The sequence below is a fragment of the Osmerus mordax genome, chromosome 11 (genome assembly GCF_038355195.1).
Source record: "Osmerus mordax isolate fOsmMor3 chromosome 11, fOsmMor3.pri, whole genome shotgun sequence".
Taxonomy (NCBI): Eukaryota; Metazoa; Chordata; class Actinopteri; order Osmeriformes; family Osmeridae; genus Osmerus; species Osmerus mordax.
Window position 1 is genome coordinate 6,834,771 of NC_090060.1, and position 21,335 is coordinate 6,856,105.

At 45.1% G+C, this 21,335-nt stretch overlaps 1 protein-coding gene and 1 gene segment (V, D, J or C); both read left to right on the plus strand.

Moving 5' to 3' along the window:
* scn4ba (sodium channel, voltage-gated, type IV, beta a) overlaps nt 1-11,421 on the plus strand; it is a 12,103-nt gene extending 682 nt beyond the window's left edge. Inside the window, exons 2-5 of the mRNA XM_067246183.1 lie at nt 4,868-5,031; nt 5,632-5,851; nt 6,047-6,176; nt 6,607-11,421. Of these exons, the coding sequence (XP_067102284.1) occupies nt 4,868-5,031; nt 5,632-5,851; nt 6,047-6,176; nt 6,607-6,700 (608 nt within the window). The 3' untranslated portion in view covers nt 6,701-11,421. The remainder of the gene's footprint in view (nt 1-4,867; nt 5,032-5,631; nt 5,852-6,046; nt 6,177-6,606) is intronic.
* Nucleotides 11,422-16,369: 4,948 nt separating this feature from the next.
* LOC136951970 (Ig kappa chain V region K29-213-like) lies at nt 16,370-20,538 on the plus strand. The segment is given in 3 exon segments: nt 16,370-16,423; nt 19,904-19,985; nt 20,123-20,538. Coding segments are annotated over 3 exon segments (459 nt in total).
* The last annotated feature ends 797 nt before the right edge of the window (nt 20,539-21,335 follow it).

Consider the following 21,335-nt stretch of genomic DNA (forward strand, 5'->3'; position numbering starts at 1 on the left):
GGTAGCATGTCTGTTTACAAGGCACCGAACAGGGAGGGGAGAAGTGGACTTTCTATATTGGGACTGTGTGTGTGTGTGTGTGTGTGTACTGGTGTGTGTTTGTGTGTGTGTGTTCCTGTGTGTGTGTGTGTGCTTGTGTGTGTGTGTGTGTGTCATCTCCTTAACAGGAAATCAATACAACAGTTTAAATGGAATTGAACATTCCTGGCACCCTTGACGCATCATGAACCTCTACAGAACAGCCTTGACCCTGTCGTTAACCCTGGGGGGGGGGGGGGGGGGGGGGGGGCTGGGGGGGGGCTAGGGGGGGGCTAGAGGGTACTCTGAAGAAGCATTAGGACACTCAGAAACCCATACAACGTGACATCAATGGTACACAAAGCCAAATCATTGTCTGTGTAGGGAACTTTTTGTGGAATCATTTGGCTGTATCAGAATGCTGTTGACACTACCTTAAAAAGTGATTTGCGCCATCACTCCAAAAAGCTATACTCATCCAATTACTATGGACCTTCCAGCCCCCCACCATGCCTGTCTGTGTTGCCATGGACACCCAGCCTGACAGTATTCCCCTGGGGTGTGTCATCTCTGTGTGTTATTATTGTCAAGGTGAAATAGAGGCTGTGCAACTAGGCCAAGTCTGTCCTCACTGCTGGCAGAGCAGGGGTTAATATGTATGGGACCATACAAGGCTCTAGAGTATGGACGAGTTTTGAAAGTTTGTGTGAGTGTGTATGTGAGAGAAAGAGAGAGTGATTATGTGTGTATGAACATGTGTATGTGTGTGTGTCAGTATGTGCGTGAAAGGATGTGTTTGTGTGTGACTCACAGACGGATGAACGGATAGATAGAGACAGTGTAGTGAATCAAAAAATGTACTGTACTGTATAAAACAAAATCCCTTTATTTCCTCCAGCTCAAAGCAGCTGTCAGCACATATGTACAAGTTCAAGACAAAATCAAAGTATTTATTACATATATGTAACATATCTGTCAACATAACCTTTGCAAGCACAGGGAGAAGCTTTGAATTCAAGGTGCTAGATAGCTTTTGTTAAGTCTTTAGATAGGGCTCCTATGGCCTTGATGTTCAATATTATAGTTAATATAGCAGGGTAAACATTATTTATTATATTCAGAACATTCAAACCAGTATAAAAGTAATATAGAAATCATTATTTGTAATATTTAATTATTGTTAATTGATCAGTGGTTAACTGATCAATTACATAACACTGGCAGGTTGGGTATATCTTCGAGCTAGATAATCTGATTATATAGGTATATAGAAGGTGAAGAGGTCTCTCTCGGGTTCTAATCCCCCTTCCTCGTATGTCACTTTGGACAAAAGGGTCTGAATGCTAAATTAATATATTGTACATTACCGTACAACCCCAAAGCTAACCTGGCAACCCAAATCAAACCTGTTCAATTGTAGCCATACCCATAATTCCCTCAGTGGTCCTGTTGAATACACCACAGCTGTGATATGCCATGCCAATCTGAGATTACCCTGACCTCAACATCTGTCTTCATACACACACACAAGCACACACACACAGGCACACACACACTCTTAGCTCATCTACATACTGAAGGCCTGGTTCATCCCATGCACATTCGGAACCAGATTAAGAATCCAGTCCAATCTCATCTAATCTATCACAGCTGTTCCCCACTCTGTGGCATGAAGTGCAGGTGTGTGTGCAGAGTATGTATGTGTGTAAATATGTTTGAGTTTGTACTTGTGTTTGTGTGTGTCTGTGGGGATTGTGTGTATGTGTGTTGCAGTGTATGAGTGTGTAAACTGTACATTTGTGTGCATTTGTGTTGTGTGCGTGTGTGTGTGTGAGAGTTGTCAGATTCAAGGTTTTGGTCGAGACATTTACTGCATTTAATCATGACTGTCAGGTGACAGTCATGGCAGTCATGGCAGTTTTGATATTTGCCATGTCTACACTGGCAACCCAAAGCTAACCTGGCAACCCAAAGCTAACCTGGCAACCCAAAGCTACCCTGGCAACCCAAAGCTACCCTGGCAACAAAAGCTAACGTGGCAACGGAAAATTGTAGCCATACCCATTATTCCCTCAGTGGTCCTGTTGAATACACCACAGCTGTGATATGCCATGCCAATCTGAGATTACCCTGACCTCAACATCTGTCTTCATACACACACACACTGACACACACACACCTGTGTTATATGTTCCTAATCGGCTATGGTTGTGAACACCTAGAGTGATTAGATTAGAATTGATTAGACAATTGTCCTATGATGGTCTTATTGGCGGTTGCCAATTTCCTCCATATCTCTTTACCTCTCTTCCACCACTTCCCTCTATCCCTCCATCCTCTCTTTACCTCTCTTCCACCACGTCCCTCCATCCTCTCTTCTACCCTCTCCAGCTATCACTCCTTCTGCACTCCAACCTCCCCTTCTCTCTCTCCACCTCTCCTCTACCACCTCTCTCAATCTCACAGTCCTCTTCTGTGCCCCCATGCCTCATTCTCTCTCTTCCTGTCCTTCTAAACCCCCTCCCTGCCTCACTCTCTTCTCTCCCATCCTTCACATTTTCATTTCTTCCACACTCTCTCCTCTGCCCATTCCTGGGCCTTTCCCCTCCGCACCATAAACTCATTTAATAATTCAGCTCCCGTGTTTACCACATCTTTACTTCTTCCTACTCCCCTCTCTTTCCTCCTCTCTTCTCTCCGCTCCTCACCTCCACCCCCTCTACCTCCTCTCCCCTTGTTCCTTTTCTCCTCTATTTCCTCTCCTCCTTTTCTTTTCCTCCCATCTTTCTCTTCGTCCTCTCTTTCCGCTCCTCCTGCGGGTTTTCTTCTCCTCTATTTGCTCTCATTTCTTTCCTTTCCTCCCTATCCACTCCTCCATTATTTTTCTCCTCTTCTCTTTCCTTTCCTCTCTTCTCATTTACCATTTCCTCTTTCCTCCGTTTCCTCTCCTTGGTCCAGGGTCAGACAGTGCAGACAGAGTCTGTCCCCCAAGGCTTGTCACGGTGCACCAGGGCTGGTCACGGTGCACCAGGGCTGGTCACGGTGCACCAGGGCTGGTCACGGTGCACCAGGGCTGGTCACGGTGCACCAGGGCTGGTCACGGTGCACCAGGGCTGGTCAGCGTTCACCAGGGCTGGTCAGGATGGACCAGGGCTGGTCAGGGTGGACCAGGGCTGGTCAGGGTGCACCAGGGCTGGTCAGGGTGGACCACGGCTGGTCAGGGTGGACCAGGGCTGGTCAGGGTGGACCAGGGCTGGTCAGGGTGGACCAGGGCTGGTCGGGTGCACCAAGGCTAGTCAGGGTGCACCAGGGCTGGTCAGGGTGCACCAGGGCTGGTCAGGGTGCACCAGGGCTGGTCAGGGTGGACCAGGGCTGGTCAGGATGGACCAGGGCTGGTCAGGGTGCACAAGGGTGGTCAGGATGGACCAGGGCTGGTCAGAGTGGACCAGGGCTGGTCAGGATGGACCAGGGCTGGTCAGGGTGGACCAGGGTGGTCTGGATATCCTCTCCACTCCAGCACCAACAGACCTCCATCTGCTCGTCCTCCAGATAACAGTCAGCATTGCTTTACATTGTAATAGAGGTGGGCACAGCTCCTCCACCTGCATTCCACCAAATGCAGATGGAAGAGCATGTGACCACAGATCAAGAGGTCTCTGGTGGGGCGTCTGCTAAATGAATACATTGTCATGGGCTACAGTTAGGTTGGAAATGCTTAGACGACGGAAGGCAAGTCTAATTGAGGGAGACACCTCGACACAGTGAGTCTGGTCAGAGGAATGTAATGTTGAGCTGGGATGAGTGGGTTATTAATAGCGTGGAGCTGTGCTGTGTGCGGGACACATGATGTGTGTGTGTGTGTGTGTGTGTGTATGTGTGTAGGACACATGGTGAGAATACCATTGCCTGCTGTGTCACTCCAAACATGGCCGCCAAACTGCAGGAAGCAGAGATAGCAGTCTGCCCTCAGTCTCCTCCCCCTCAATGTGCGTGTGCGTCAGTGTCTGTGCCTCTCAGTGTCAATGTGTGTCCGTTTCAGAGTGCACGTGTGTGTGTCTCCTTTAAACCAATCCAGTTAAAGTGTGTCCTTGCGGGGGTTGACAGCCACAGCGAGAGAAGCCATAGATTACCCTGCGTGTCTCTGCTCTTGAGCCTGGGGGCCGCTCTCCTTCATCAGGGTGGCGGTGACTCAGGGATCACACCCTGCTTTCATGAAGGACACACATCTCTCCCTGCCTGCTGTGTCAGAGCCTCGCATGTCTGTGGTGTGGTTTGCAAAGAGGCTTGAGGAAGATAACTGACACAAGTTAAGTTACCTGTCATGGTCATTTTCTGTCAAGTTGGAAATCATTTCCCCTCTGTATTTTGTCAGAAGGGAATTGTTTTGTCTGGGCCTCTGTATCAGAATCAGTGGGAATTGTGTTTGTCATTCTAAGGGTCAGTCCTTGTGTCTTGTGTCTGTGTGTCTATACAGGGTCAGTCCTTGTGTCTGTGTGTCTATACAGGGTCAGTCCTTGTGTCTGTGTGTCTATACCAGGGTCAGTGCTTGTGTCTGTGTGTCTATACCAGGGTCAGTCCTTGTGTCTTGTGTCTATACCAGGGTCAGTCCTTGTGTCTTGTATCTATACCAGGGTCAGTCCTTGTGTCTTGTATCTATACCAGGGTCAGTGTTGTGTCTGTGTGTCTATACCAGGGTCAGTCCTTGTGTCTTGTATCTATACCAGGGTCAGTGCTTGTGTCTGTGTGTCTATACCAGGGTCAGTCCTTGTGTCTTGTATCTATACCAGGGTCAGTCCTTGTGTCTTGTATCTATACTAGGTTCAGTTGTTGTGTCTTGTGTCTGTACCAGGTGTGTGGTGTGCCCAGGGTCTGGAGGTGTCCACAGGGAAGGTGTCCTTCGTGGAGGCGATGAACGGCAGCACAGTCCTACTGCCCTGCACCTACGCCAGCTGCATTGGCATCAAGAACCTCTACTTCAACTGGCACTACAACGACAACGGCACCATGAACAGGGTCCGCCACACGCAACATGATGACTCCATGACCCCTGACCCCGACACACTGATCTAACCCGGATCCCTGACACTGTTAAATCCTGACTCCAAGCCTGACGCCATCACTGTCCAACCCTGACCACCATCTCACTGTCCAAGCCTGACCTCAACACTGTCCAACATTGTCCCCTACCCAACTGTGGGAGTCAATGTTACCGTTGCATGAAACGTGTAGTGCTAGGTTGTTTATTCAGACGTAGTACAGATGTGATGAAGTGAAACTTTTAATCATTTGTCCTTTCCTTCTCTCCTCCCTCTCTTCCCTCTCCTCTCACTGCCTTCCTTTGTCATCTATCTTTCTTTCTGTTCCCGCTGCGCTGCCTTCTCATCCTCTCCCCTCCCCTTCATCCCTCTCTCCCCTCCCCACTATCCTTCTCTCCCCTCCCCACCCTCATTGTCTCGCCCTCCACCATCCCTCTCTCCCCCTCTTCCATACTTCTCACACCTCCCCTCCATTACTCTTTTACTTTCTATCCATCCCCCTCTACCCCCTCCACCACCCCTCTCTCCTCCCCTCCCCTCCCTCTTTCTCTCTCCCCCTCCACCCCTCTGTCCCCAGCTGTGTGAGGGCATGATCCCGTCGGAGGGGATCGAGCCCAGGGTGTACGTGTACCACGAGAGGGTGGACTTTGTGGGTTCCAGCAAGATCAACAACATCTCCATCCTGCTGTGGAACGTGACCTTCGAGGACGAGGGCGAATACGTCTGCTTCGCACGCAACCCCAAGGAGAAGAACCGCAACCACAGCGCCATCTACAGGCTCTACGTTGTCGGGGAGCGTAAGACAGACCACGCTAATATATACTGTTACAAGTGCTCCCACACTGTGCACACACTTTCCCACATTCTTAAATGTGCCCTCGCGCATGTTTGCAGACAAACCTGCCATGCCGTCCTAATTTCTGTCCATATATCTTTACTCCTCTCTCCCCCCCACACACACACACTCTCCGTCTCTCTGTTTTTCTCTGCAGTGAAAGAGGTGGACACCACCTTAACCACCATCATTGTGTCTGTGGTGGGTGGAGTCATCGGCTTGATTATAGTTGTCATGGTGGTCAAAGCCCTGGTTCTGAACTTCGTGCTCAAGGACCAGGATAAGAAGTAAGCGTTGTAGCGACTGCTGTGGGAGGAATTTAGGATATCTTATGTGCTTATGTTCATCGCAATCAGTAGGTTAGCTGATCTCTTTCATTACTCATTTGTATACTTTGGGTTACTACTGTAATCAATATTGTGTATCCATGACAGTCCTGGAAAGAGCAGGTTCTTATCGTATCAGAACTCCTAGAAGCTAGGCCTGACTACTGGTGGCGAAAAAGCACAGAGCAAATCCTCGATTTCTCCCACACCACTCTCGGAGACGACAGAAACTGCTAAGCTTTCAAATAGAAAGGGAGCTGCATTGCATCAGAACTGGCAAAACTCTTTGGAAATGTCTTCAGTATGTGACAGAATATCTCTCTTTCGTTTGTGCTCTCCCTCTCCTTCTCTATTTCTCTCTCGCCCACTCACTCTCTCTCTCTCTCTTCAGTAAAGAGTGCCTTGTGAGCTCTTCAGGAAATGACAACACAGAAAACGGATTATCAGGAGCCAAAGGAGACGACAAAGCAACACCAAAGGCATGAAGACGTCCGTGTGTTTGTAGCCATGTGTGGACGTGCTGGATGGATGACCTTGCACATGTGTATATGTACACTTGCAAATATGACAGAGCTAGAGAGCGAAATATACATATAATATATTATATAAGCCTACTGTAGGTGAAAAACAATGTCATGTAAAATATATATTTTAGATTTTGCTTGGGATTTTGAGGTAGACAAAAGGTGTTCCTGCTGGATCCAACACAGACCAATGACCCCTTACGATTCTGCAATCTGAAAATCAGAATGTTAAACATTTACGTGATATGTCATAGAACCAGGCTGTAACCTGGACCATAGTGAGCCAGAACTTCTCTTGAGAACTGTGGAACTTTCTAGAATACTCTGATGTTCTCTTCACTTCTGCACTGACCCACCAGACAGTATCACTCACAAACTGCCATAGACTACTGACTGCCATACTGTATACAGTAGTTAGCTAGCACAAGATATGTATACAAGATATAGGACAATTCCAACCAGACACAGTCACTGCTCTGACCACACAGAACCCATGTTCAGTACAACACTGCCCCATGGCTGCCTGAAGCCAAAACATACTATTGACTCATGGTCCTGGTCCAGGTACTGGTTCTAGTTCTAGTTCTAGATCTGGACTTGGACCTGGACCTGAGTCCTGGGTCCTGGGGTCTGTTTGTGGTTCTGGTCCAGGTTCTGAGGAAGCTCTAAAGACTGTTAGAGGAAGTGGGAGGGTTCCATTAGGGTCAGGGGTCACAGCCTGGGAATTTAGGTCCAGATTCAGGGTTCCAGTCAGTTGCTACGACTGGGCAGAGAGAGGAGAGGTCATTGGATCATGTGTTGGATCTGGCCAAGCACTTTTCTGATCTGACTGATTTATTGATTCTTTTTATTATTTTGCTTTAGATGAAACACAGGTGCCTGGTTTTGCTTTTAGCTCCCTTTGTGTTAGGGAGGAATGACACTGCTATAAAACACCCCTTCCAAATTCTCGAGTACTCACCCCTTCAAAAGACAATCCCTGGAAACAAACCTCCATATAGAGAAGAATTACTTTTATTTGCTGCTTTAACCCCTTTGACTCCTGTTAAATAACTAACAAATGATTTTTTTTAGCATGTGTTCTGTTTTGTATGTGTAGCACATAGCAGCTATGATACCGGGTTTACCTGAGAGATGTGTCATAGATGGGGGCCGATGACGTTTGAACTTAAACTGACCTGTGGGAGCAGAATGCCCCCCCCACCCGACCCACCAGCCGGGTCAGGAATCACACGAATATCCTGTTCCTGCTGGGGGTTCTGTCTGTTGTTTACAAAGTGACTCACGCGCATCTCAACCAAGTCACCTTCCCTTGAAGTGAACCTAGGTGGGTTTATAGAAAGAAACTCTGTAAATAATCCTGTAAAAGTGAACCCTGTCCTGTGACCAGCAGCACAAGGTGAAGACAGAGATGCTGCTGGTTCTACTTTCGGCTCTGTCGTGATCTGTTGGTTTAGAATCGAAGACGCCATGGAATTTATACATACCCCTCTACACAGCGTAGTTGGAGTAACCTGAGTATTATCGTAGCTGCAGTATACTGTCAGTATTGTTGAACGTCCATTAGGCAAGCTTTAACATTTTGATTGTGGTGACATTTATTTGAGCTTAATTTCACCAGACTGTAGACAGTAAGGAATAACGTAATGATTTAGCATAAGCTTTGATCCAAAGTGACATGCGAGGGGGGGACAGAGGGACTTGAACCTGAAACTCTTTGACCTGCTGTCGAATGAGAGCCATACCTTTTGTCCATGTCACAGAAAGCTACAAATGTCAAAAGTATTTCATAGGTGATGTTGTTTTGTGGTTTGTGGACAATTTGGGGGTAACAATTGTCTGGGTCAACATTGTATCATTATGTTACCACATCGCATTGATGTCCTTGTTTGTGCTCTAGCTTTTTGTTGGTAGTTAGGGATGTGATGGGGCTCCTTATTCAGGTACTTTACTCTTAATCTCTCCGATCATCACCAATCTAGAATGTTCTTTAGGGGAGGGGAGGAGCCAGAGGAGAATACAGGAAGTTTTGTTGTCCTGGTGAGGTTAGGGGAGGGGCCACGGTGATCCTGAAGGGAGGCATAGAATGCCAGTTTCCTGTCTGGGCAAAACAGCTTCCTGTCTGGGCAATCCAGTTGACTTTTTGGGCTTTGCACCATCATCACCGCTAGTTACAAGCAGCCAACAGTTATTCTGCACCTTGTTTAGGTGAATGATGTGTTGAAGCTAAAACAGAAAAACTGTATCCTTATGTGACCTCTTAGTATACAGACTAGGAGATCTGTGCTTGGGTTTTACCCTGGTGTGTCAACTCTGGTTCCCCCCCTTCTCCCTCCCCCCCTTCTCCATCCCCCCCTTCTCCCTCCCTCCCTCCCTTCCTTTCCCCTGGGGTAACTGTACACCTTGCAGAAGTTCTTGACTAGCACTTGACTTAACCTGTGATCAGGAGCTCTGGCCGTGGTGTGGCCAGGATAAGCTTTTAGCCTTGGCGTTGCCATACCAACACTCAAATGTCTGGGGTGACAGAATTATGGTATAGTTTGCTTTACGTTGTGCGAATGTGTGGTATGGTGGCGCTCTGCCTGACCTATGCACGACCTGCCGAAAGGTCATAGTTCATCTTCTTGCCTTGGTTTTACCCTAAACAAACCCTGTGAATGTTAAACACGCAAGGAGGCAATTTTAGGCTTGATTGTATTACCAGAAGCAGCACATAAACACACACGTGCTCCCCTCTCTCAGTCTCACACACACACATGCTTATCTTCTCTTTCTCTCTCTCTCTCTCTCTCTCTCTCTCTCTCTCTCTCTCTCTCTCTCTCTCTCTCTCTCTCTCTCTCTCTCTCTCTCTCTCTCTCTCTCTCTCTCTCTCTCTCTCTCTCTCTCTTACTTACATACACACTGTCCTCTCTCTGTCTCTATGTCTCTCTCTCACACACACACAAATAGTATATTGCCTCCTTGTTTTGCTAGAAAAGTGTTTCTCTGAGTGAAGGAGGGACATTCAAAGTCCTTTAAGGAAAAGCAATACTGCTGCCTCGTTCCTGTCAGTGTCACTGTTGGAACAAACTGCTGTGGTCAGGGATCATTCACCACCAAACCATTCATGTATGTCCCAGTTTTAGTTATTTAGCTGTTTAATCATTGTGTGTTTCTTATAGGACAAATTGTGTGCTTTTCACTACAAACTTTAGCTGAGGTGGGATATTAAGATATGTTCTGCCCCCCCCCCCCCCCCTCTATCCAATCACTGCTCTTCTTTCTACTAGTAATGCCTGCTCCAGCCCCTTATATTATGAGCAAATCCACAAGCTCTGAGCTCTGCTGGTCATGCCTGATGACTGCAGCAGAGACGAGCTAGGCCTGTGAGAGGCCAGACACAGTGGCGCATCATATGCTGCATGTTTTATAATACTGCATGCAGCTCAACACTGCCCTCTGGTGGCAGCTTCCGGTACTCGATACACTCAGACAGTCTGACCTTACACTTACCAGGGACACTGTTGGACACCACTGTTGCTCAGCTGGTGGGAACCACCATGCTGAAGCTAACGGGGCATCTTCAAAGACAAGCATTTTTATTTGTCATAAAAGAAAAGAAAATACTTCACAAAAATATGATACTATAAAAATATTCAAACTATATTTTGTTAGAAGTTAGGATGGGCTCAACCCTACCAGTACAAACTGAAATCTGGCAGCTGCAGGATGGGATTACACTCCAGGTTCCTCCTTTAGATTTGGATTGAAGGTAGATTTGATAGGAACTACCCTTACTGCCGGAGCAACCACTCCACTGCCAAGCCAGGAGTCTACTGGTCAGCTCACTTCCCACATTCCACAGCAGAGCAGACCAACAAGGCTGGTCTGGTGTCAGGTCACCTGATCAATCTGCCTCCGGTTCTCAACCGGAACCATGACTTTACGTCTGACCCTGAATCAGTGAGGTGGAGGTGTCTCAACCTCCACCTCTCCTGCAGAAATCTCTTTTGCCCAACTGCATTTTAACCAGGCTGAGAAAGCCCAAGGCCTCATGTGGGCTATATTTATCTCTTCTTACAATTGATGTGCAGGTGACAAAATGTGATCATATCCCACAATATCGTTTACTGGCCACATGATCAGAGAACGCTGGCTGAGGCTTCACTGCTCTTTGGCTCCACACACACACACACATTTTGTAGGTGTGCAGTTTGTGATCGTCTCTCCATACACAAACAGTGGTCAGTCAGACATGTGGTCAGACAGACAGGTGTTCAGACAGACATGTGGTCAGACAGACATGTGGTCAGACAGACAGGTGTTCAGACAGACATGTGGTCAGACAGACAGGTGGTCAGACAGACATGTGGTCAGACAGACATGTGGTCAGACAGACAGGTGTTCAGACAGACATGTGGTCAGACAGACAGGTGGTCAGACAGACATGTGGTCAGACAGACAGGTGGTCAGACAGACAGGTGGTCAGACATGGAGGTCTGGTCTGAATACACACCACCCTCTCTGTAACGGGGTCACTGACTGGACTGTCAACACGCTCGCCTGACCACATCTACAATGAAAGTCTAACCTTCCTCTGTACCTGTATTCTGTATGTTCCTCCTCCTCGTGGCTATGCACCTCAAAGTATATAAGGGAAATACCAGTTTGAATAAAAATGACAGATAATTGTGAACATAGAATGTCTCATATTTGATTTTTTAATTATTTGTATTATTATTATTCGTTTTTTCATTTTATAAAATGTGTTCCTTCAGTCCTCATCCTTTTTGAACACAAATGAAGGGATGTTATTCTACACTTGAACTCACAGCTGACAAGACTACAATAATAACTGTACAATAGTGAGACACAGTCCAGAGAGACAGTCTGACAAAAATGAGAAATATTTTATTTATCTGAGTTTATAGATGTTACTGACTGTTTGGGTCATGCTGCTCCCTAGTGGAAAAAAAGGACAACCAACCAACCACTTTACAGACATCTGTCCTCAGACCCACAGTATGTGTGTTGTATGTATGTATGTATGTATGTATGTATGTATGTATGTATGTATGTATGTATGTATGTATGTATGTATGTATGTGTGTGTAACCTGCTAACTGACATGTTTTTGTCTGAGCATGCAAACACATGCTAGCTTATTTTTGTGTCTGTGTGTGTGTGTTGTTTGTGTGTGCGCTAGAAATGGGTTTGTGTTTATGTAGGTGTGTGTGTTGGTATGCATGCTAGAATATATGTGTGTGTGTATCCGAGAACAGGAAAAGAATGGAGGAAGATCGATTAAGATATTTTGACTTGAGTTAATATAATAAAATCACCGGAACAAGCCAGTTGCTGAAACAGAAATGCAGTACCACCAAGATCCATCGGGGCCTTTGCTTCAAGCCAAGGATCTGGGGTCGGGGCTTGCTCTGCATGACTCTGCATTTGGCGAGTCGGGTGCCCCTGCAGCGCCCACTAGAGGTAAGGAAGGAGATGTTAGGAGGATTTTATTCGTTGAGCAGACGCTTTGATCCAAGGCGACATAATATTACATATAGAAAGTAAATAAGCACCGGAAGTGCAGAGTTCTAACTGTGACAACAAGGACCGGTCTGTATTATTCCAGGCACAGTACAAAAATAACATTCAGGAATGATTCCCAATAATGCAACAAAATATATACTGTTCTTGATATGCACTGTGTATGTAGATGTATAGATATACTAAATTGAGCTTTAGTTAGTCACTGATGAAGACATCATTAATGATTGTTGCTAATTGTAAAGATGAAGATGATACTGATAATAATACTGACCATCCCTTGTTGGGGGTCAGATGGCTGAGCAGTTAGGGAATCGGGCTAGTAATCAGAAGGTTGCCGGTTCTATTCCCAGCTCTGACAAATGACGTTGTGTCCTTGGGCAAGGCACTTCACCCTACTTGTCTCAGGGGGAATGTTCCTGTACTTACTGTAAGTCGCTCTGGATAAGAGTGTCTGCTAAATGTAATGTAATAATAATAGTATTACATGATATTTGTAATATATTTATTGCACTCAATTGCTACAGTACAGTAAAAATGTGAATCATAAAATACAATATGCAATAACACTAGGAAAAGATATTAACCATAACAAATCTGATGAATCTGGTGAGTTCCACAGTTTAGGAGCAGGGCATGAGAAGGCCCTTCCACCCATGGGTTTCCATTAGCAGAGAGGCAGGTACAGAGGGACAGAATCAGCTGAATGAACAGATCAGGATGTAGTGTGAGGTGTTACAAAAAATTTGAAGGTTAACTAAGAATTTAAAAATAAATGTAGGATTGAACTGGCAGCCAGTGTAACTTGGAGAGAAAAGGGGAAATGTGCTGACTGAAGATGTGTGGGTCAGGCCCCAAGTAGCTGAAGATGTGTGGGTCAGGACCCAAGTAGCTGAAGATGTGTGGGTCAGGACCCAAACAGCTGAAGATCTGTGGGTCAGGACCCAAGCAGCTGAGTTCTTTGTGCATTGTATCTAAAAGTGAGATCTGACCTGGGGAACGAATATGAGTGAACAAACAGACAAGTGTAACTCCTCCTGATCATGTCTCTGTTTGAATAAAGATGGAGTCTGGAGCGTCACAATGAATCCACACAGACTCAAAGTGAGATACTGACACTGACCACTAGAGGGACACAGCATCAAGCCTCGCCACACATCCTCGCCACACATCCCTTCAACTACAGTTTCTCTGTGGGTCCAAGAAAGTGTGTCTGAACAGAGAGGACACTTTGCATAGGCAGCACATGCTTCAGTGGTCTGGGAGTGTTTATAGTCCTGTGAGTTTAACACCTCATGACTGAGAGCTGTCCTTCATGACAACAGAACCCACAACAACCATGACTCTGATCACCATCTTCATCTGGACTCTGGCTGTCTACATACAGGGTAAGAGAGTTCTGTCAGAAAAGATCAACTTCAGGATTACCTCTAATTATATATGTTTTCTGCAATGCGTATACTTTGTAGGATCGAGATATATCCTTAATATTTGTCTCTTCTTTCATCTTCTCTCTTCACACCCAGAGTCCAGAGGGCAGTACACGTTGACTCAGACTCCTGCAGTGAAAGCTGTTCCTGCAGGAGATACAGTCGCTATAGGATGTAGAGTTAGCAGTCCTGTGCATGGTAATAATTATCTACACTGGTACCTCCAGAGACCAGGAGAAGCTCCTAAACTCCTCATATACTGGGCTACAACACGTCAGTCTGGGACTCCATCTAGATTCAGTGGTGGTGGATCTGGGAGTGACTTCACGCTGACCATCACTGGAGTCCAGGCTGAAGATGCAGGAGATTACTACTGTCAGAGTTTCCACTACCCTAACAGTGTCAATGTGTTCACACAGTGATATAGAGCCGTACAAAAACCTCCCTCAGTCAGACTGCACAGTGACTGCACTGCTACAGCTGGGACCTACTGCAGGTGCTGAGGGGGAAGAGACAGTGACATGGAACACTGACTGGCCTTTGTTACACTGTGATGAATATATCACTGATGTTCATATATTAACTAACCCACCCTCATGTCAAAGCACTCCAACATGTAAAGTTGTTTATAATGGAATTTATTTCCATCAATATTCATTCTTTAGCTATTATAAAACCTGTCCTTCTTGACTCTCACTCATACAGACTGATTGAATCTGTGACTGTTTACATTCATCAGGACTCAGAGCAGAATATCATCAATGAGTGAACCCAAGTTCAGCCATGGGCCAGCATTACGGATTACGCTCATTAACTACACCTGTGTTAGCCTGCTTCAAGCCCATTGGCCCACGTTCAATAAGGCGGCATTATAAGGCTGCACCGATACGCACACACTCACTTCCGGTTGTTGTATTATTGTGCTGCTGCCACCCTCCACCATCCCCATCTCCCCTGTGTTGTCTGTATGTACTATCCATCAGGGGGATTTATTACTCTATATGCTCACTGCCTCATATTCTAGATAGATAGATAGATAGATAGATAGATAGGTACTTTATTAATCCCGTGGGGAAATTCAGGTGTCTCTCACAGCTCTCATATTCACAATAATAACAGACGCTATGTACAGACAGTACGGTACAATACAGACAATACAATAAGTTATGTACAGTGTAGATCAAATAAAATGTATATTGTAGATGTATAGTGCAAAACAGTGTATGTATTAGAGTGTATTAGAGTTTTAAGACAGCTGGGACAACGGACCTCCTAAGACGCTCAGTCCGAGAACGAAGGGTGTTGAGCCGCCCGCTACTCAGTCTCCTGGACTGTCCTGCCAGGACATGGTGGAGGGGATGATTGACATTGCCCATGATGGCCAAGAGCTTGCGCCGCATCCGTATCTCCACCACAGTCCCCAGTGAGTCCAGGCTCTGTTATTACTGAACAGGTCACTGATATTGAATATCTCTCAGTAGATGTACTAAATGTATTCAGAGTCTGTATTTGTGCTCTGACCCATACAGTTGGTGTGTGAAGGCTTCAGTGTGTATGTGACCCATACAGTTGGTGTGTGAAAGCTTCAGTGTGTATCTGACCCATACCGTTGGTGTGTGAAGGGTTCAGTGTGTATGTGACCCATACAGTTGGTGTGTGAAGGCTTCAGTGTGTATCTGACCCATACACTTGGTGTGTGAAGGGTTCACGGTGTCTCCAGGAAGGACCTTTGCATACCGGTCCTGCTTCACTGCTCCTCAGAGCAGCTGCAGTCTCTCTCTCCTTGTCTCTCTGCTCTCTGAGGCCTTTAAAAGCTGCCTGAGGGTCCCTCTCTCCCTCACACCATCTCTACTGGTCTCCCCCTTTCTATCCACCCCTGATACCTACATAGTCTTCCTGGAGCTGGTCTCTCTCTTCCTCACTGATAGCTAGATATCATCTAGTGGTCTCTCTCCCTCTCTGGCTGTTAGACAACATGGCTGCCCTGGCCCTCCTGCTGAGCATACTGGCTCTCTGTCCAGCAGGTAAGGAGAAGTCACATGTCTAAACACACTCATTTGATCTTCCCCTCAGCTCAAAGGCAGATTCCGTCTAACTGATGGTTCAGAAATGAAATATTTAGTCTAGCTCATTTTAATACTTGATGTTATTTGTGTCATTGTTGAATTCAAGACGGTTTGATTGTCGTCATGACATGCTGTGTTGTGTTGACAGGATCTCTGGCTGATATTGTTCTGACTCAGAGTCCTATAGTGAAGACTGCGTCTGCAGGAGAGAGTGTCACTTTGAACTGTCATTCCAGCTCCTATGGTTTCACCCAAAGCTTAGCCTGGTATCTCCAGAGATCTGGAGAGAGACCTCTGCTGTTCTCCACCCAGAGCAGCAGAGTCTCAGGAACTCCAAGGAGGTTTTCTGTAGAAAGATCTGGGATCAACTTTATGATGAAAATCAGTGGAGTTCAGACTGGAGATGCAGGAGATTACTACTGTCAGCAGCACCATTGAACACCGTTCACACAAAACCTCCCTCAGTCAGACTGCACTGCTACAGCTGGGACCTACTGCAGGTGCTGAGGGGGAAGAGACAGTGACATGGAACACTGGTCAGTAGAAGAGGTCACATGAAACATCAAATATCACATACTGTACACACCCTCTGTCCCTCCCTGAAAACCATGATGATGATGAGGATGAGGATCATTGCAGTTATAATAGTGATAGTTATCATAATCAATATGATCTGAATCCTTGGACTACTTTTCCATGATTGAGATTATACACTATGACAGTTGACCTTTACTGATCTGTAGTCTACATAGGTGATTCTTAATTTAGTATCCAGCTGAGAGTAGTAAACATTCACAAATGTACTAAATGCATACTTTCTAAATTCAGATTAAGGAATATAAACAATGTGTCTTGTCTGTAAAAGACACAGATACAACTTCCCTACAGTTTGTCAAAGTAAAGAATGATCCTAATACACCTCATGAGCAATGACTAGTCCAACAGGATGCACTGTATGGAGTCTGGTCACTATTATTCACTCACGGTAGCGTCAGACCATCAACCACAAGGTTGCAGCACTGGTGTGTTCATGAGAGTCTCTGGAACATTTGCATATAGAGCTTGTGTTGTTTGCGTAGTCAGCAGGGTTTATAACCATGCCTGTCCAACACTCATCACTCACTGGATCAGAACCTCAACACAGCCATGTCTTCAAGCTCCCTGTCCATCGTAGTACTGGCCATGCTCTCCACAGGTAAGTCATTTTGAATCAGATCTTACTGAACTCATACTGCCTCTCTAAAAATATCCGGCTGCTTTAAAGACCTTAAAGATGAGGATGTTTACAGCTGACGTTGACATGACGACTGCTTCTGTTGATTTGTATTCTTTCTTCTTTCTCAATAACAATCTGATCCTTGCTCATGTCAGGGTGTGCAGGTGACATCCTGATGACCCAGAGTCCTGCAGCGGTGTCGGTCCAGCCTGGAGGTTCTGCCACTCTCAGCTGTAAAGCCAGCAGTAACATCGATGATGACCTAGCCTGGTACCATCACAAACCTGGACAAGCTCCTAAATTCATCATCAACTTTTATCACACCTTTACATCAGGCAGGTATCATGGTACCAGATCTAATATTGATTTCACATTGACAATCAATAACGTCCAGGCTGAGGATGCAGGAGATTACTACTGTCAGCAACATAAAGCGTTACCGTTCACACAGTGAAATCCAGCCGTACAAAAACCTCCCCAAGCTATGAGGAAGTACTCTTTCTGCTTCACATCTGCTCTCTGGAGTGCAGCTCACAGGTCTAAACAACAACAACTACTGTACCATTATCTTCTAGAACCAACAATGTTACAAGAAGATGAGCACTAAAGGTGTTCTGTTTCTGTGTGTTTTACATTAAGGAGACTCCAGTAAAGGTAGAAGGTGAGAGTATGTACAGTATTTAATAATGATAACTCATAGGAAACCATCACTGGTTGCCAAGAAAAAACACACATGCTTACTTAGAATTAATTTCATTAATGTATTAGTACAGGTAATTGATCCATCACTGCCTGGGTCTTGGTGGTCAAATGAATGAAGTGACTTATTTACCCCGAAGTAACAAGTTCACATAGTTTCCATACAATACTTCCTTCTAAGTTACGGGATGAGATGTAAAGTTTCTGCATGAAATACTACAATGTACTTCTATATTTAGGGTGTACCATGTGTAACAATCACACAGAGACCCGTATAGCACAGCCAGAGCAGAGGAGTCAGACAAAGTCAGGTTTGCACGGCTGTGCCTTTAATGAATAACTAAAAAACTAAAGGAATTCTTGGGTCAGCCATCTTTAGTAGAATTGTTGCTGTAGAAGTTCTTCTCCTCTGCCTCAGGAAACCAGGCTTCTCTTGAATGACTCGGTCTTTTGCTGCACAGTGGACATGGAAAAAACTGGTTGGTCCACGGTCTTCATTTGGTACAGCACTTCACCTCTCACCCATTAGCCCAACCACTAGATGGAGACAGAGACTGTGATCATTGAGACACAGCATCAATCCTCTAGAGAATACATATAATTGTCTATAATTATTAGCATGAAACCTATCCTTACTGACTATTTCTCACTCAGACTCAGATCACATCAGTGACTGTCACATTGATCAGAATTCAAAGCTGAATATTTTTCACTGCTGTTTTCACTGAACAGCAGGTCACTAACTCTGAATATGACACTAGACAGTAAAGGAGGTCAACTGTGACGTGACATGCAAAGTTTTTTACAGTTTTTCACAATTGCTAAAACACATTCTTGAAACAGTCACCCCATTTTCTCAAAACTGTAAAAACAAAACCTCATCTTCAAGCACTATTTACAAAACCTCTGAATCCTCTTGCAAAATGAAACTTTTGCCTCAAAACAGTCTTACCTGTGCTCAAAATCAAGCTTTCGCCTCAAAACAGATTTACCTGTGCTCAAAATCAAACACTGCTCTCAAATCATAAACAAAGTGATCAAAATGATATACACTATCAAGCAGTCAGTAAACAATACACAAAAAAATTGAAAACACATTGTTCAAAACATATAGTTCTCAAGGAGAAGTACATTTTTATGTAACCTCAAAACAAATTTCATATTTATCCGTCATTGTCTTTTGATGAACGACAACATGTTCTATCATAGTAGCTCAAAATGTATCAGAAATTACTACTCTGCTTTGCTCTTTGCAATTTTTTTTGTTCTTTCTTCTCCTTGTACCCCTATACAGTACTGTACCCTGCATCTCACTACTCACAACTCACTCTTGTTCTTTGTTGATATGAACCTGCAACCAGTCAAAATCTATTGAGCAGTCAGTACTGTTACTGTAACAAATGGAAAGCACAATGTTCAGGGCCATACAATTTGTTCATTGTACAGTATACAGCCTACAATGCACTGTACTACAGTATACAATACTACAGTAAAAGGGACAAAAATCTAAGGAGTAAACATGTGATCAATGTGCTTCTTCTTGTCTTTGGGCTGGGTCAGGCCAGAGAAATTCGTCGACATCACAAGCAATATTTTCCCATCTTCAACAACCTGTTTGCTCTCTGAACTGGTTTATATTGGTTGTGTCACATCATTTGAAACAAGTTAAATCAATTTTGAGTGGTTGTGTTTTGTCAATGACATGTTTTCTCTATTTGTATTTGATTGTTGCCATTTGTGTTTACCAGTATGGATGACATGTGCATTAGAGTGCAGAATGTGTTTTGAGAATGAGAATGTGTTTAGAGTTTTGCTGAAAAGTCTATGTGAGATCTGCAAATTGTGTTTTACCATGTGAAATGGTTTAAGGTATTGACAACAGACTGCACAATTAGCTACATGAGTTCAGGCAACTGAGAACTTTGTTCAGCCAATGGGTTTTAGTGTTTTAGCAATTCTGAAAAACTGTAAGTAAAAAAAAAAAAAAACCTTCGCAATCAGTCTTTATGATTGTCATCGTACCAACACTGACCACTAGAGGGAGACAGAGACTGTGATCATTGAGACACAGCATCAAGCCTCAGTTCACACATCTCCTCAACTACAGTGTCTCTGTGGGTCCAAGAAAGTGTGTCTGAACAGAGAGGACACTTTGCATAGGCAGCACATGCTTCAGTGGTCTGGGAGTGTTTATAGTCCTGTGAGTTTAACACCTCATGACTGAGAGCTGTCCTTCATGACAACAGAACCCACAACAACCATGACTCTGATCACCATCTTCATCTGGACTCTGGCTGTCTACATACAGGGTAAGAGAGTTCTGTCAGAAAAGATCAACTTCAGGATTACCTAATGTTAACTGTTTTCTGCAATGCGTATGCTTTGTAGGATTGAGATGTATCCTTAATATTTGTGTCTCTTCTTTCATCTTCTCTCTTCACAACAGAGTCCAGAGGGCAGTACACGTTGACTCAGACTCCTGCAGTGAAAGCTGTTCCTGCAGGAGATACAGTCGCTATAGGATGTAGAGTTAGCAGTCCTGTCGTCGGTAATAATTATCTACACTGGTACCTCCAGAGACCAAGAGAAGCTCCTAAACTCCTCATTTACCTTGCTACAACACGTCAGTCTGGGACTCCATCTAGATTCAGCGGTAGTGGATCTGGGAGTGACTTCACTCTGACCATCAGTGGAGTCCAGGCTGAAGATGCAGGAGATTACTACTGTCAGAGTGTACACTGTCCTAGTAGCTGTGTGTTCACACAGTGATACAGAGCCGTACAAAAACCTCCCTCAGTCAGACTGCACAGTGACTGCACTGCTACAGCTGGGACCTACTGCAGGTGCTGAGGGGGAAGAGACAGTGACATGGAACACTGTCTGGTCTTTGTTACACTGAGATTAATATATCAGTGATGTTAACTAACCCACCATCATGTCAAAGCACTCCTTAAAGCATTTTAGCTAATGAAGTTAAGATATGAAACCACTTATAGAAAAACCAAACACTCTGTTTATATTAGGATAAAACCTGTCATTCAGACTTAGTGTTAATCAGAGACTGTTATACATTCATCAGGCTGATGAACTTTCCTGATACTGAAAATCTACTGATCAACTCCTTTCTGCCTCTGTCATTGTCATACGTCTCATTGAAACCTCATGTGAGACCTCACCACACACTTCCCCACTCTCTGTCATCATGTTAACCTGTCATAAAGTGTTTTCTACATCAGATCACATGGTCCTGGTCTGACCTCTGACATGAAGACTTGAGAGGAAGTCCCCAGTTCAATTCCTGTGTAACATTCATCTCAGACAGGAGTTAGATGACTCACTATACCCCCTCCTCTCCCCCCTCAGTAATGAGACCAGCCCCCCCCCCTCACACCTGGCCCAGTCCACGGTATTTTAGACTCAACTGTTCAACTCTACATTAGGAGCTGTGGGAGTGAAACTGAGATTTGCATCTTCAGGGTGGCTGGTTCTGCGACTCCCAGAATAGAGCAGCACTGTCACCAGATGCTCACCTGACCCCAGGGGATTAAGGGGGATTATCATCAGGGTCCCACAGATTAGGGACCATGTTGTATCACTGCACATTAAACTATTGTCTTTAATGACTGAACTCCAATGTTGTTCAGATTGAACATGAGTGA